The sequence below is a fragment of the Gopherus flavomarginatus genome, chromosome 24 (genome assembly GCF_025201925.1).
Source record: "Gopherus flavomarginatus isolate rGopFla2 chromosome 24, rGopFla2.mat.asm, whole genome shotgun sequence".
Taxonomy (NCBI): Eukaryota; Metazoa; Chordata; order Testudines; family Testudinidae; genus Gopherus; species Gopherus flavomarginatus.
In genome coordinates, this window is record NC_066640.1 from 5854929 (window position 1) to 5871433 (window position 16505).

The 16505-nt window shown below is 54.8% G+C and overlaps 1 protein-coding gene across 1 annotated transcript; it reads right to left on the reverse strand.

The window, feature by feature from the left end:
- Positions 1-217: 217 nt before the first annotated feature.
- MKNK2 (MAPK interacting serine/threonine kinase 2) lies at positions 218-16216 on the reverse strand. Its single transcript, XM_050933793.1, has 12 exons — positions 16111-16216; positions 15347-15448; positions 14876-14973; positions 11918-11997; positions 11144-11217; positions 10363-10467; positions 9816-9871; positions 9137-9232; positions 3809-4003; positions 3032-3196; positions 2034-2077; positions 218-1308 (listed from the first exon to the last, which is right to left on the reverse strand). The coding sequence occupies exons 2-12, from the start codon at positions 15444-15446 to the stop codon at positions 1050-1052; spliced, it is 1272 nt and encodes a 423-aa protein (XP_050789750.1). The 5' UTR covers positions 15447-15448; positions 16111-16216; the 3' UTR covers positions 218-1049.
- Positions 16217-16505: the final 289 nt, after the last annotated feature.

The window sequence follows — 16505 nt, forward strand, 5'->3', positions numbered from 1 at the left end:
AAAGTGGTGTAAATAGCTTATCTTGGAGCAGGGAGCTGAGTTTCAATCCAAACCAGGGAGATTCAACTGCCCTCATGAGCACAGCTCTCCTCTCTTCTAGCCAGAAATCCATCTGCCAGCACCACATTCTCTCTGTCCAGGTGAGGTGCAGAACACCCCCTACTTCCATAGACTTCAGCGGGAGCAGAGGGCACTAAGCTGCCAGGACCAGGGGCACCTGCGTTGACAATGACACCCCCTTCCGATGCCATGGAATTCCCCCATGCCCCAACACCAAGCCCTGGCATTCGACAAAGATCCAATTTCCAAACAGCACTTCAACCAAACTCTCCCTCAATCCTGCCACATTCCGCTGCATTCTGGAATCCCTATGGCAAAGGAAGTGTTGGGAGGGATGGGGGTTCAGGACTATCCTCTCTCTCCCCAACCCCTTTTTTCTGAGAGGTGCGATGCCTGGACACGTTATCTTTTAAACACCTTATCTTAGATCAGCCAATTACAGCTCTGGAATGATTTTTTTTTTGTCTTCAGTTTTCTGTTTGTTTTTTTAAAAAGCTCCCCGCGGTTGACTCATCTCAGCCCCAATTCAAAGAAAAACCCTCAGCTCGTTAGGAAAAATAAATGTTAAAATGCTACTTTTTGTTGTTAAAAAGACAACCGAGGGTCCTTTTTTTGTTTTTGTTTTTTTTTTGTTTTTTCACAGTATGAAATGAGCTGAAGTTGTAAAAGCGTCACTTGGACAAATAGTCCTTTGGTGTAGGAAAAAAAATAAAAATAAAGTCAAGAAAGAGTTCATGTCATCTGTTAAATGTCCTTAAAATGTGCCCTGGGTGAAGGAACCTCACACTTGATTTAATACCTTAAAAAAGTTTTTAAATCGAAACAAAACAAAGGAACTTACAAGATCAGTGAAACCTTGGAAACCAGCCAATAGGACAGAGTCCTGATCTTGTTGCTAGCTAACAACGGTATTAAAAAAAGGATGCCGCCCGTATACAGCACATACATATGTACAGGGAGTGGTAGGGGGGGCCACGGCAGGCAGGCGATCACGCGTGATCGCCCACCAGGACTAACGGAGCGACGAGGTGCTGGCTCACAGCCCCCACCTTCGTCATGCTGCTCTTCTGCCTCCGTTTGGCCAGCCTGGATTCCGAAGGGGGCGACAGCTGCATGGAGCATGAGGTAGCTTTGATTATGATTGGTCGCATTTCCTCCTCCTCCTCGTCTTCATCATGCTGCATCAGCTGACGGTTGACAGCGATGGCTTCAGCAGCGAAGGAGGTGAGTTCTTTGGCACTGCTGTTCCTGGAGGGGAGACAGGCCAAGGTCAGCGAGCAGGGGCTGGACAGGTGGCATGAGACACCCACCTTCGGAGCAGCAGCTGCTCAAAAGAGGTCTCCCATTCCCATCATCGCTCCTTGAACCAAGGCAGAGATTCATGAGTGGGAAACACACGCTTAAATCAGTGTTCAAGGTGCATGGGGAACCGGGCCCAGCATCTGATCCCCAGATCACCCATTCCAGGTCTGTCTCTGCAACCAGCCTGAAGTTCTGAGTAAGTACTTGACCAGGATGGCTCAGACACACCCCAATGTCTTGTTCTCCTGCAGCTGGTTAGGACTTGGGACTGCCACATGGGAGAGCCTGCTTCCAATTCTGGGTCTAGATGCCCCACTTCACCAGGCCAGCAGGGGCTATAAGTGACGGGGCAATGGGGCAAGCTTTCCAGGAGAGCAAGTGGGGTCCCCTGGTCCACACCAAGGCCCCTCTAATCTCCCTCAGCTGAGTGGATGGGAGAGTCAGCACTCCTGGGAGGCGGGCAGAGGACTTTCAGCACCCCGTGCTGCAGGCATCACCAATGCACTCTGGCTTTGGATTGTCAGGTCTGCAAGATCTGCCGGCCGATGAGCTCATCGTGTTACTATGGAGAGGGCTGCACCAATACCGCAAAAGCTGCTGGGAAACCTCTCTCTGCAGCAGCCCCACCCCCCGTGCGTACACAGCCAGGGTGCAGGAGAACGGACTCTCACCTCTGTAAGATGATGGGGGTTGGAAGCGTGTTGTCTGGAGCACACTGGAACAGAACAGAAGCAAGATTTAGAGTCGAGTGGCAAAGCTCCTCTCAGGAGCAGATATAGGACCTGCCCTCAACACCCATGCAACCACCTCCCAGTAGAAGTGGTGGGTGTCTGAGTGGAAGGAGGCCCCAGTGGGCAGGGTGAGCTGGGCTTGCAGGAAACCTGGACTCAATTACTGCTCTGCCAGAGACTTCCTAGGTGAGCTTGGACACGTCACTAGGAGCCTGAAAACCATGGTGGATCCAGGCCTTAGCGGCTTTGTGCCTCAGTTTCCCATCTGTGCAATGGGGATAATAGCACTGCCCTACCTCCCAGAAGAAATACATTAAAAATTGAGGTGCTCCAATACGCCAGCAATGAGGGCCAGATAACTACCCAAGACCGACAAATCCTGCATCGATGGCTCTGTGAGATTCCAGCTTCTTTCTTTAGGGACAGACACTTGCGCGGTTAGAGCACAGGACTAGAGGTCAGGAGACCCAAGCTCTAGTGTGGTTCTGCCAGGGACCCTGGGCAAATCATTTCTTCTTTCCCTATGCCTCACTTTACCTAGCTGTGAAATGGGAATAAACCATCCCTGTCTCGGGGTGGGGTGGAGCAGGAAGAAATCATGAAGCTCAGCTGTTTGTCAAGTACTTTCAGAACCCCAGGTGGGAGGCTTAATAGAAGTGCTAAGAAGGATTGTAATGCTGGTTTAAGGGAACTTCTCTCTCTAGAAGTGTGAGCCTCCAGATAAGTTTAGTTTTTAATGCCATTTTCTCTTCTCTCACGTCACTCAGTCTGGGCCCAACCCACGGACCTCACATGGCCAGTGCTTCCTAGCCGTGTTACACAGCTGTGCCAAGAACCCACACAATCACTTCCAGAATCCTGTGAAGTTAGAAGAGTGTCTTCCTGCAGCTCAGGAGACAATGAGAAGGGTGATCAAACATCTTCAGAGCAGTACTCACCCCCTGCACCCAAGGATGCTCGAGGACCTGGGCCGCGCTGAGCCGTTTCTTGGCATCTCTAACCAGCAGCTTGGAAATTAGATCTTTGGCTCCAAAAGAAATGTGGGCCCAGTCCTTATCAGGAAATTCATACTTCCCTTCCTGGATACTCTCAAAGAGCATGTTCTGGAAGGGAAGAGGCACCCGAGCAAAGTTTTTTTTAGAGAAGTAATAGCGATCCTCAGTGCAATCTGATTAGACCTAGGAGGCAGCTCCTCCCAAGGTGAGTGGGAGGCTTGAAGCTAAGCAGAGAATCTCCAACCTTCATAGAATCTCAGGGTTGGAAGGGACCTCAGGAGGTCATCTAGTCCAGCCCCCTGCTCAAAGCAGGACCAATCCCCACAGATTTTTGCTCCAGATCCCTAAGTGGCCCCCTCTAGGATTGAGCTCCCAACCCTGGGTTTAGCAGGCCAATGCTCAAACCACTGAGCTACCCCTCTCAGCTGCATTCTGTGTGTGCAGGGAAAGCTGATGTCGGATATCCAGCAAAGCTGCTCTCCAGGCCAGCAAGAATTAGTTGCTAGAGAGAGGGTTCTTTAACCAGAGGTCAAACCATTGCACCGGAAGCCACATGGGGCAACTTCAAGTGGCTGTTTCAGCCAGGGGCTAGCATGCTGAAGGAGGTGGGCTGTGCAGTGTGTGGGGCTGGGCCAGACAGGATAACAGACCTACCACTGCTGCTAGCTAAGAGCTCCTTTCACACAAAGGCCAGGCTGCCAGGCAGAGGGGCTGGCTCACCTGACAGGCATGGCACGCCTCGCCGCGGTCCCAGCCGCAGTCGGTGCCACAGTGCCCTACGAAGGGCGGGTAGCCGCTCAGCATGATGTACAGGATGACGCCCAGGCTCCACAGGTCGCAACGCTTGTCATAGATGGAAGCCTCCTCGTTGAAGGCTTCCACCACCTCGGGAGCCATGTACTCGGCAGAGCCGCACTGCAGAGAGGGAGAGCAGGGCGGGGTTACTCAGAGCAGGGCCGCAGGCAATCAGACCTCAAGAATCCAGTACTGAACCGATGAGATGCCTCGGAGGGGAGGGCAAGACAACGCTACAGATCATTGCAAATGCTCAGTCCCTTGCTATCATGAGACACAGGTAAACCAAGACACCAGATCCAACCCTCACCCTGAAGGTTCGGCTCCAAATATTACAATCCACGACCAGCCCGGGGCCAAATGTGGAGGCAGGACCCCTACAAAGCAGGCCGTGCCAGAGTGTAGAGCCTGGGTCTGACGGGCATCACCAAGTCGTTCATGCCCCATCACAGAACCCCTAGCGTGCGATCGGCAGCGTCTGCAGGTATGAACCAGCACAGAAGCAACCCCAGTAGGTTCGCCTGTCAATGGTGCAGCAACACCCCTTGCCACAGCTGGCTCCAAACCCTGTGATCAGTGGACAAGTTGTCTGAGCGCCAAATTCACCCAGATCTAAACACAGACTGAACCTAAATCTGAGCTGGCAATGAAGAGAGGCCCGAGTGGGCAGCACTGCTCCCACCAGAAGGGACCTGGGAAAGAAAGGAACAGCCATGCCAGAGGCAAGGAGCAGAAGCAACAACCCGAGGCTGCACCACCCTGTCCTCAGCCAAGATGACACAGCGAAGAGATTTGCTCATAGGAGAGACAGAAGGTCAAGGAACGCCAGGCAGCACCAGCTCCCAGGGTCTGCAAAGGTCTGTGCCACGCAATGGGATCCTACTCCTGTTATAGCCGCAGGAGTCAGATGGAAAAGCACAGCTGCTCCCAGGACTCGAATACAGCATCTCACCCCCTCTTGCCAGCTGCCATCTTCTTCCCCTAAACTGCTAATCTCACTCTTTGTAAGGGTGAGTCTAGCTCCGATGCTTACGAAGAAAACCTCCAAAGAGGCGACTGGGTGGTAGCGGACGCAGCCACGGCACTGGGAAATGCAATGTGCCCCTGTCCACCCAAGCTCCACCAGCAGGGAGCACTGGAACCACACTGTTGCAAGCCGGGCTCAGGATCACGAGCGCATTGGGAGCAACGTCTGCACCTCGCCTCAGGAGGGCAAGGCTTATTTTGTGGACCGAGCTTACAGAACCACTACATCCCCCACAGGTCAGACCATGCCTGCCCCGCCCCGTCCATATTCAGAGTGGGAGGAGGTAGAGGAGATGAGAAGTTATTTAAATAACTGACTGGAGCTTCCAGGATTTCCTGCCCAGGGCTCTTGAGATCAGGCTCCCAGACATAATCCAAGGGTTCAAGCCAGGCTAACTATGCACAACAGTCCCTCTGGGAAATTTTTCCCAAGTGTTGCTTTGGCAGGAGCTGATGACCACGAGCTATAAGCAGACCCATTTTCCCTGAAAGGGCTGCACACAACCACCTTACGAGCATCCCCCAAGGTCCTAACATGTCACTGAAGAGCAGTGAGGAACCAGGTGAGCCAAAGGGAATGACGCACACGGTAAAGACACCCAGGTGTCCCCACAGGAGAGGCTGTGCAGAGACAGATCAGTTACATCCCTGGCTGTCCTCTGGCTAATCAACAGTCTCTAATCATTGGAGAAAAGCAATTTTCTATAAGTCCCCCCCTCCCGTATCTAGATATTTAGCTGCTTAATAAATACTTTGCTCTCATGTAGCACTTTGTGACCAGACTGCAAAGTCCTTTAACAAAAGAGGTTAGCATCATAATCCCCATTTTACTAATGGGGGAAACTGAGGCACAGAGGGGTTCTAAGTGACATGTCCAAGGAGCAGACCAGTGACAGAGCCAGAAATAGATTCCCAAGATTCCTGAATCCCAGTCTACTGCTCAGCCCATTAGACCACAAGGCCTCGCCGCACATATGCCACCATCCAGTCACTACAGTGTGAGATCCTCACCTTCCTTGTACATTTGCTAGCAGAGGTAAGTCTCTTCCTGTGTTGCAGCTTGCAGCAGGGGAAACTGCAGCACCAGAGGAGAAGCTGCTTGCCCCAGAGAGGCCATGGCAGGGCTGGGAAATCAAAGCCAGGTCTCTCAAGCCCCAACTCAGTGGCTCAACCTTGAAACGATCCTGCCTCCTCCACTCAAATACATTTACATTTGTTTGTCTGGATGAAGTCACGGGATGGACCCAGAATGCTTTAATCCCAACTCTACCCTTGACAGGCACTAGATTGATAGCACATGACTACCTAATATAGGGACCAAAGAAGTCTGGCGAGTGGGGGGAGGAAAATGTCCCCAATCTGGTCTGTGCCCTCCCTGGGATCCACAGCCAGGAGCAGAGCTGGGTGGTGCTGCCTCCCCACCCCCCGAATATTCCTCCATGCCCCCCCCGGGGGGCATGCTCCACAGTTTGGGGACCACTGTTCTAACAGAAGTTACAGCTCAGCTCATCCGACCACACCCCACCCAGCCCTTTCCCTGCACTCTCCAGGTTTCCCTCTGAACTCAATGTGTTCATTTTATACAGGCTCCTTCCCTCTTTACTACAGTGAAGGATCCCTGGGGGGGGAAGGTTCTGCCCCCACATTCTTCCTGGAAATGGGAGCAGCAGGGCTGGAACTGAATGCCTAGTACCCTTTACGCAAGAATCAGACTTGAAGGATAGGAAAAGATCCCTCCCTATTGAATTCTTCACTCTGTTTCCCTGAAGCCGGTTTTGAACCTCTGCTTCCAGAAAAGACAGCAAGCCTAGTGCAGTGCCGTGGGCCATGCAGCCACCTTGATCCACCCTCCAGGACACCAGAGGTAATCAGGGAAATGCACCATATTGGGGGGGGGGGGGGACACAGGAGAGGAGAGGCTACTGTTTGGAAAACAACACCCATCTCCTGTCCCAAAGGAGGGGGAAACCTGCTCCACCTGTTACATCAACGGCCCCCCAGATGTGAACAACAGCCAAAAACTGGCTGAGCCACACACACACCCACCCACACCCGGGCTGATCCCCAGGGCAGAGAATAAATGGACATCAGAATTCAAGGCCCTGCATTCAGTGAGCTAGGGAAGGGAACGCAGGAGTTAAACAGCTGATGTAACCAGAGCCACAGATGTCTCCAAGGCCCTTCCCCCTCCCACCCTGCTGTCTGGGGCTTTCCAGCCCCAGCTCACGTGATGGATCAGCCCACACAGGCCTTGTGGGGGAGGGAAACAACCCCACAGCCATCAGATAATCACTTATGAGAGGCCAGCAGCAGAACAGCTGATGCCACAGGAAAAAACCCTTCTGCAAGCTGAGAACCCCAGGCAGGGCTGGTGCCCACCTCAGGGGCCCAGATCAGCTTCTCTCCTCTCCTCACAACAGCATAAGAAACAGAAAGCAGAACTTTGTCACCAAGGAACCCCAGCCGGAGTTGCGCTGGTGGGCAAGGTGCAAAGCAGAGCAGCCCCAGAGATAAACACCCAGGCGGGGCTGGGCAGATAGGCTGGGAGTTTCCCTGGAGGGCGGGCGGGCTCAGCGTCTCGCCAGATTCCCATCCCCACCCAGCATTCCCAGGCCAGCAGGGAGCAGCACTCCTGGGCTCAGGAGATGTTCCCGAGGCCACCATTGCATCAGCCACAGCGCTGCCCTCCTGAAGCACATGTGAACCCAAACTGACCTCGATGCCAGTAAACAAGGGCGTGAGGCTCTGCCCAACCCCATGTGCCAGGCAGTCCTTGCCTCCCAGAACCAGGCAGCGTTTGCCAGGGCGAGCGAGAACCCTGCTTCCCACAGGGGTTCTGGCAGCTGCAGGACTGGCTCGTGGGACCCTTTCTGCAGCGAGGGGACAGTTTGGGGGTGGAATTCTCTGGCCCAGCTCACGCTAGATCATAATAGTCCCTCCTGGCCTTAATGTAGGCAGCAGGGGGAAAAGGAAGTCTACGCGCCAAAGCCCCTACGTCCATAAAAAGCAGGGCAGAGAATCCTCACACCCCAGCCCTGAAAGTAGGAGGAGGTGCTGAAATCCAAAACACTGGGTCCCCAACTACCTCCCACGCCCCCACCCCAGTGCAACCAACACTGCAAGTCAGAGACTTACGTCCCCCTCCACCCCATCCTGTTCCCAGCCACATCTCGCCTGACCCACTTCTGTAAACGTCCGCCAGAGAACGGCAGATCCCACCCCCCAGCCCAAGCCGCTCTGGCTTCGTCCCGGCAGCCAATAGGGCCAGCTGTTGCTAAGGCTAGATTTTAGCTTCCCCTTGGCACTGGCTTGGCAGTGCGCCACCCCCTCCCCCCCGTTTGAAAGCAAGCCAGGCATGCTAAAAACGCATTACGTAACCCTTTCTCCAACGCACTCCCCTCTCCAAGAGGAATGAATAATGCATGAGCCTCTCAAGGACAGGCGTTCAGGAGAGCAGCGCCAGGCGCGCGGCAGATAGCTGGTTTTCTGAGCGCCCTGTCCCCATAGGGGGCAGAGACCAGTGTATGCCACACACACACCCCGACTCTGCCCTGCGCTTTACTCTCTCCTATCGTCCTCCCACAGCCTCTGGTTTCCTAATGCTCCCCCCTTTCCACAGGGTACGTTCCCTGCTCCCTTCGAAGGCCCTTTGCCTAGAGACACCCAACATCAGGCTTGTCTACTTCAGAAATCCCCCAGTGCCAGGGACAGCTGTTCTGCCTCCCTCAGCCACAGCCTTCCCAGCGTGCCTGGCTGTGCCTACACTTCTCAGGCTCCCCGCTCGATTACAACCCCCCCCCGTTTCTATTCTGGGTGGAAACCAGTTACAGGAATGCCCCTGAGCCAGTGCCAGGGTAGTTAAGGGGGCCAGAGTTGCAAACGGAGCCTTACTGAAAAGTCCAACAGCAACTAAAAACAACAGATCATGGACACTGGTGCCAGAGCAGAGGCAACTGCAGAAGTCCAGCTGGTGCTCCAAGCACAGCAGGGAGCCAAGCTGGCAGCATCTGTAGATAGACATCTAGCCTGGTGGCCAGGACTCCTGCCACAAATGCACAATGCTGGTCATCTTCCCAGACGTCTATATGCAGTCAGACTCCCACAAGCTGGCTGGTAGCTAGCTAGTTGATGGTTCAAGGCATCTCTCTCCGCGACAGTCCCATCCTCCCCACAAAAGCCAACTCAGTCACCCCCCTCACACATTAACGAGGGGGCGGAAATACTTACAGGTGTGAGCAGCTCGGGGGTGGAGATAGGGGAACAATCGCCATTTAATTTGATGCCACTTCCCAGGTCAAAGTCACAGATCTTCACAGGGGAAACCTAGGACAGGACAGACGAGCCAAAGGAGTCGATCACTTAATTGAACTCTGATGCGTCTGTGACCTTCACCATGCAAGGCCAGAGGTGATCTGCAGATCCCCACACACGCTAGACATGTCCACATGCATCACCCCAGCAATCTCCCCCGTGGGAGTCACTTCTTAGCAAACTGAAATCTGCCTGTTGCCCTCCACCCATCTGCAATACAAAGGAGGTTATCAGCAGCAAAACTCTGCTCAGTCAGCGAGCCAGCCCCCCAACTCGGAGTGGATTTCCTCCTCTGGCTCTCCTGCTCCGGGCGGGGGAGGCCCCTTCCAAGAACCTGCATGCAAAGGGTTAACATCACAGCCTAGCTGCCCGCTGACTCCTCCCCCACCTCGTGCTACCTCTCCCACTAGTGCTCTCCCCACACAAGCAGGGCCCGGGCTCCCCAAAAGCCCAGACCCATATCCCAGCAAGAGACTGACGCACCCACTGGAGAGGAGCTCTCCTCCTCCAAGGCCACCCCAGCTCCTGCCAAGCCAGGGAGCAAAAGAGTGGAGCGTCTCTGGACGTGCTACTAGTCAGGCTGCCCGCCACTCACCTGGTCGGGACTCTCACAGAGAATATTTTCTGGTTTTAAATCCCTGTGCGCTATACCTGTTAAAAACAAGAAACCCCAGAATCAACAGGGGGTGCTGCTTTCCTGGGACAGTTCAGAGCCTGGCTTTTCTGCAGCCCAGGGCTGGCAGAGTCGAGGGGGACCCAGAGACTACGGGGGGCTGGGTCCCTCATTGGCAAGCCCGATCCACCCTGCTACGGGACGCACTGGGAAGCCCAACGGCGAGAGAGGCGCTTAGGTCCGAGACACCCTGCGTGCTCTGGCAGGCCAGCGTGGCCCATCACCACGAAGGGAGTACCTAGAAACCTGGGGAACGGGCTATGCAGAGTCCCCATCCCGCTCCCTTAGCGCCTCCACACAGTCCTCCCGGAGAGTCTCTAGTGGCTGAGGGGTGGCGCTGGACATGAACTCTCAGGCCTTAGGCTCATGGACTCTCCTAGTGCAGGGAGGAATAAGAACCCACTTCCCCCACCCCCTCCGCAGCCCATGCCTCCCGGCCCCAGGCAAGTACCCGGCCTTCGCTCCTCACCTTTGTTGTGCAAGAAGTTAAGGGCACTGGCAATGTCCTGCACCACCACACTGGCCTCCAGTTCGTTGAAGTGGCGCCTCCTGTGGATGTGGGTCAGGATGGAGCCTAGGGGAGGGAAGATGGCAGCTGTTACCAGGGCCTCATCCGCATGTTTCTCTTTCAGCATCCCCCCCCACCCCCCCGCACACACACACACTAGCAGAGATGTGTGGTCCTCGCTCCAGAGAGCCTCCCCGCCAGAGCATTTGGGAAGCTGGGACCAGGGATTCTGCAGGTCAAGAGCCAGCAGAGAGTCTGGAGGGAACCGTGCACTGCTGAATGGTGATGGGCTATGATGGGACTCATCCTTGTCAAGCTGTGAGCTTCCCAACTGGTGGAAGGGGTCTCCATTAGGCCTTGGGGGGGTGGCGGGGGAGGAAGCCTAGATCAGTGGTTCTCAACCAGGGGTCTGTAAGGGGCCACAAGCAGGTTTCAGGGGGGCCACCAAGCAGGGTCAGTGTTAGACTTGCTGGAGCCCAGCACAGAAAGCTGAAGCCTCGCAGTGTGAGGCTGAACCCCAGGGCTCCCAGCCCTACACCTGGGACTGAAGCTGAAGCCTGAACAACTTTGTGGGGTCCCCTGTGACGTGGGGCCCCAGGCAATTGCCCTGCTTGCTACCCCCTGAAGCCGGCCCTAAAGGTTGAGAGCCCCTGGCCTAGATAACAGCCCCCGCCTCAGCAGCCAGAGGTGAACAATGCCATGAAGCGGAAGGAGGTGGCAGAGGGCCTGCAGGGATATTTACCTCCTCGCATCTTCTCAAAGACCAGGTAGAATCTATCTTCCTCTTCAAAGAACTCGATCAGCTCTAGGACATTCCTGTAAGGAGAGTAACGGGGGAGATCGGATCAGCTCTGCCCTCTTGTTCCACAAGGCTCCCCCTCCAGCCAGCCGCAGGGCCTTCCCAGAGCTGGCTCCTCCACGCCACAAGCACGCATGGGCGTGCAGACGTGGGACAGGCGCCAAGGAGAACTGGGTTTCAATTATTGGAACCAGAAGGCTCCTGGGCCCACAGCTGGTTTCCCAGAATTCCAGGGGATGTTTTCTCAGTGCCCCGCTTAATGACTTAGCTATACCACAGCGCTAATTGTTAGCAGATGCTTCCCTTGGCCAACATGCTGCTATCGAGAAAGAGCATCGCTCAGCTTTTTATCCAGGGAGCTGGTCTTGCTATTCTGCCCAGTGAGACTAAACTCTCCACAAATGCAACAAACAACCTCCTCCCAAACCTTGCCCCCAGCCTACAAGAGGGAGGAGCCCTTCGGAGTCATCTCCAGCATTCAGCAGGTCACTGGTGGGTCAGCCCAGCTGAAAGGAGATCTATCCTCACTGCTATGGAAGGGTTTTAACTCACATGGCCCATTAAGGTGGAAGCAAGCACATCTTCCCACTTTTACCCTGGATTGCAAGGAGACATGAGGTGGTAAGTCTCCGCCGTATGCTAAAGTGACGCCCGCCCACCCACAGAGATCCCAAGAATCAGTACGGCTTAGGCCTAGCAGGGAGCTCCCCCCTGTACCTGTGTCCCTGGCACTGGTAGAGCATCTCCACCTCCCTGAATACCCGGCTCCGGATGTGTCCAAGGCTCTTCTCAATTATCTGAAACAGAAATAGGGAGAGGAGTTTGGAGACTGATCATGGCCCCTTGTGCTGCTCAAGGAGGGGAGGCCTTGGACCCCCCAAAGTCCCAGGGAGGGGATCTAGTAGGAATGATGCCGGAGCTCAGGTCCCAAACTGGACTGTGGCAGCGTCCTAGCTACGTAAGCCAAAACATAGCCCTAGAGCAGTTAACAAGCCAAAAAGGCACCCTGTCCACACGGTCCCAGAGCCCTGCCATTGTCAATCCTCAGCAGACCAGGTTTCAGATCTGCCATTGTCCCAGGGATCAAGCCAGGCAGCCTGGCTCCATTCAGAGATCCCTGAAGGGGTTAACCAGCTGCAGAGACAGCAGCTTTCCCTCCCCCCACCCCCCAGAGAGGTGACAGCATTAGCCATGCCAGCTTTTCCTCCACACCCTTAGGGGCTGCTCTCATTCCAGGGGGACAGGCCTAATGCACTAAGCAAAACAGAGGCCGATGCAGACTTCAAAAGCTGGGCCCTGGGGTTTGGCTGCAGAGATGAGGGCCCCCTCCCCAGGCTCTGTGGGGAGAGATCTTGTACAAAGACAGCCAAATAGACAAGTTAAGCTGGGCCACAGGCTGAGATCAGCCACAGCAGAGTAAATCTGGCGTAAGCACTGATTGCAGTGGAGTCACTCTGGATTTACACCAGTAGAGCAGAGGTCAGACTGCAGCCTCCTGCAAAGGCGGCTCAGGGCAGGGAGTTCTAAGAAGAGACCAAGACAGCATAGGAGGCAGAGTGCAGGGCTGGCAGTCAGGACTCCTAGGACCTGTGCCTTCCTCTGCCACCAATTTGCTGCATGACTGCAGGCAAGTCACTTCCCGCTCAGTGCCTCAGTTTCCCCATGGGTGACATGGGGGATTCTACCTCCCAGACCCCCAGCACAGGGCCTGAGGCTCAGAGGTTTGTAAAGTGCTTTGAGATCCTCACCCTGATGAATACAATCCAGGGCAGTTCCATGCCATGCCGCTGGCTTTGCCTCATGGAATGGCCTCAGACTTCCCAGAAGGAAGTCTCCCTTTTGCTTTATCGTAGCAAAACACATCGGTGTCTGAAATGGAGGGTCTGATTCCTGGGCCAATACACATGGCCCTTGTTGCTCTGCTGAGGCAGGAGGCATGCCAAGCTGCTGGAGAAGGGCACCATTGTTCCCCTCCCATGGGCAGCTTGGCCAGCGGCCCCCTGTATAAGCAAAGACGCTCCCCAGAGACTGCAGCTCTCAAACAGCCAACAGCTGCTCTCCTCCAAAGCCAACACACTTCCCTTTTTCAGAAGGTCATGACCCTACGCCCCCCCCAACCCCTCACAGCCCCCCCTCCACAGCCTATCACTTCCGCACAGATGCCAGCACACTGCAATCGTGACGCCTGATGCCAAGGAACCAATCACTAGTCAGTACAAAGGGGTACCGGCCAGCCCTTCTCCGGTCTGTGCAGCTGAAGCAGCAGCAGCAAGCGAACAGGCTGGGTCTGTGCCAGCTTTGCATACTGCCATACAGCGGCACTCCTCCCCAGGAGTCCCGCAGAGAATCGCTGCATTAATCTGAGCTCCGACAGGTTTAGTCTGGAGTTCCAACGGCCTGGCAGGCAATCACACAGGCAGCAGAGAGGCGGCTCGCCAGGACCTGTTCTGCTTCCCACCCGCTTGCCGGGAGGCGTCGAGACGCCCAATGCACAAAGGAGTCTAACCATCCCACTAGCATAATCCTTCCCACTCATCTGTCCTCCCCAGGTGCTTTGGGAGCACTAATTTACCCTCCCAGACAGGGATCAACCCCACATCACAGAGGAGGAACCAGAAGGGAAGAGACCTGCCCTAGGTCACACGGTCTGTGGCAGAGCCAAGAGAAGAAGCCAGGTCTCATGACTCCTAGCCCTGCACCTTAATTATAAGGCTGCCTTGTCCCCCCTGGGGTTGACAAGCTGAGCGATGTCAAAAGGCAGTGAGCCTCTCTCTGTTCAGGGGGGATCTAGTCTCACACAGACTTCTTGTTTAAGTTGGACCACATCTACGATCTTCAGTGGCACCTGTTCAGGATCACCACTAAGCCCTGTGTTTTCATTCAGGGCTGAGTAAAGATCCGACAACGCTGCCCTCCCATAAGCAGGACACCCCTGGGCACTGCATCCAAGGGACAAACCCTCAGCAGTTTACAGGGACCAGTCATTGGTCCAGGGTGATCTCCTACACTAAGTGAGCCAGTCTTCTCAAAAGCTTCCTTTCCCCGGCTATCTTCGGAGGATCCCTTTTTATCACGCTTAGCCGCAGCTACTCCAATTTGCTCAGTTACTACAGAGCCGTCTCCCCTCCCCTCGGCACACAGTGCTGATGCCTGCTCTGCAGAGTCCAGAGCCAATGCTGGCCCATTCAGGCCATTTGATGAGCACCTGGCTGGCTCAGAGCCTTATGTCTCTTGGGAGGCTAATAGCAGAAGCCCATCAAAACAGACCAAGCAGAGCCAGCCCAATTGTGTTAGGCACCGAAGTCCAGTCTGTCTCTTCCTCTCACCAACAGCCAGAGGCAAGTTCGGAGTCGATGGACAGTTTAAAGCCTTAGCCACCTTCCTCTGCCCTCTCCTCCCGTTTCTAAGATGAGGGGTGAGGCAAGTCTCCCAGCCTCATTAGGATGTAGTAGCCGATAGGTCCCTACAGAGATCAGAGCTTCAACATGCCAAGCGCCCAGACAGTGCCTGCTCTCGAGAGCACACCATCTCAAGGGACAGGACACATTAAGGGTGGGAGTGGAAATCAAGGTCAAGGAGGGAAGTGATCACCAGAGCCAGGAACAGAACCCCGCTCTCCCCAGTGACAGCCCGGTGCCCTACCCACTCGACCACGTGGCCTCTCAGAGGCTATACCTTCACGGCGTACTCCTTGTTGGTGATGAGGCTGATGCAGGACTGGACTCTAGCATGGGCACCTTCCCCGAGCACCTCCTCCTGCAGCTGGTAGACATCTGTGGGGAGCAGAATTGACCTTGCTTCAGTATAATCTGTTTTTTTTGGCTTCTGGGGGGTGGGGAGGTCTGCAGAACTCAGCTCCAGCCCTGGCGCTCCGTGCAGAGCCCGAGATGTGCCCAGATGGGGCACAATGTTCTTGCCGCACATCCCAGCTGCTGCTTCAGTTCCTGGCTAGTGATCAAATGATACTGCGCTTTGCTCCTCAGGTGAGTCTGCACAGCTGGATCGGGTCTGATCTGGGGCAGGTGGGAAGTTCATTAAACTAAGTGCCTGCTTGAGTAGGAGGTTCCCAGGATTTCGATGGCAAACGGCACCCCCCTGAATTGCCACCCCCTCCACCCCCGACCCGTGAATTCCTGCACCTCTCACCTTCAAACCTCCCAGAAAAGCTGTCCGTGGCTCTGCATCGTTTCTTCTTCTTGTTCCTTTTCTTGGTATCAGGAATATCAATGGGCTGACTTGAAGGCATGTCTGTCCCAAAGCAAAGCCATGCAGAATGCATTAACACCACAGCATCTGCACAGCGCAGCCCTCATCTCCTGTATATGCCCTCGGGATTCAGGTATGGATTAGCCACACAGAACCCAATATAGCATCCTTGATCTATGCTCTATATGATCAGACGTGACCCTAGTTCCCAGGTGCCTTCACCGCAAAGCGGACAAGGCAAGGATATGAGAGAACAGTTCAGGGACTGAGCAGAGAGGTTTGGGGAGAGGATCCCTGAAGGACGTGAGATTTACTGGGAAGGAAAGTGGGCTCCGAGCAAACAGCAGGAGATGAGGCCTAAGCCTGGGACAGATTTTGGAAGGTGTGTCAATCTTCCAGACACATATCTGAGCTAGTAAGCAGCCCTGTTGGCTTCAGGGAGGCTACACACATGTGCTTAAAGTCATGCACATGACTAAGTACTGCCCTGCATCAGAGCTGCTGAGGACGGTATTTCTACCACAGCAGCCGCCAACAACCTGGCATCTGAAGGCTGTTTTCAAGAAGGAGGAGGGTGCATTTTTGTGGTCATTTTCCCCAAGGGAGGGTGGAGGGGAGAAGGGAGAGAAGGAACCAACATTCAACAGTCTTCACCCCTCCCCAACCCGGGTATTAAAAAGTCAGGCGCAGTCTGCAGAGCTCACCGGGGCGGGCCGGGCACTCGAAGTTGAAGACAGAATCCAGGTGACTTGACTGGGAGAATTCCAGGTCGAATGGGTTCTGGCCCTGGAGGTTCAGGACAGAGGAGAACAGGGCGAGTCACACATGAACATGCTGGTAGCCACTGAGGGTCTCCAAGCCACTTATCCTAGGTCTCGACATCCTGCTCTGCTGCCCTGGAATATCTTCATCCCAGCCTATCAGCCAGCTAACACCAGTCCCATGAAGCCAGTTGTGGCTCCACCAGCCAGGCTTGGGTTCCCCCCAAGGGAATCCCACCAACACATCTCGCTGCATACTAGGAATCGCAGTCACACAAAGTCCCCTTTGCCTCCACCCTGGACTAGCTCATTTTTATACCCTTACATCCAGGCCTAGA

Excerpts from the sequence above, each read along its gene's own strand:
- MKNK2 (XM_050933793.1), bottom strand. The coding sequence starts at position 15,446 with ATGCCTTCAAGTCAGCCCATTGATATTCCTGATACCAAGAAAAGGAAC. Across the intron at positions 11,218-11,917 it reads TACCAGTGCCAGGGACACAG|GAATGTCCTAGAGCTGATCG; the intron begins GTACAGGGGGGA and ends CTCTCCTTACAG. Across the intron at positions 2,078-3,031 it reads AGCATCCTTGGGTGCAGGGG|TGTGCTCCAGACAACACGCT; the intron begins GTGAGTACTGCT and ends GTTCTGTTCCAG.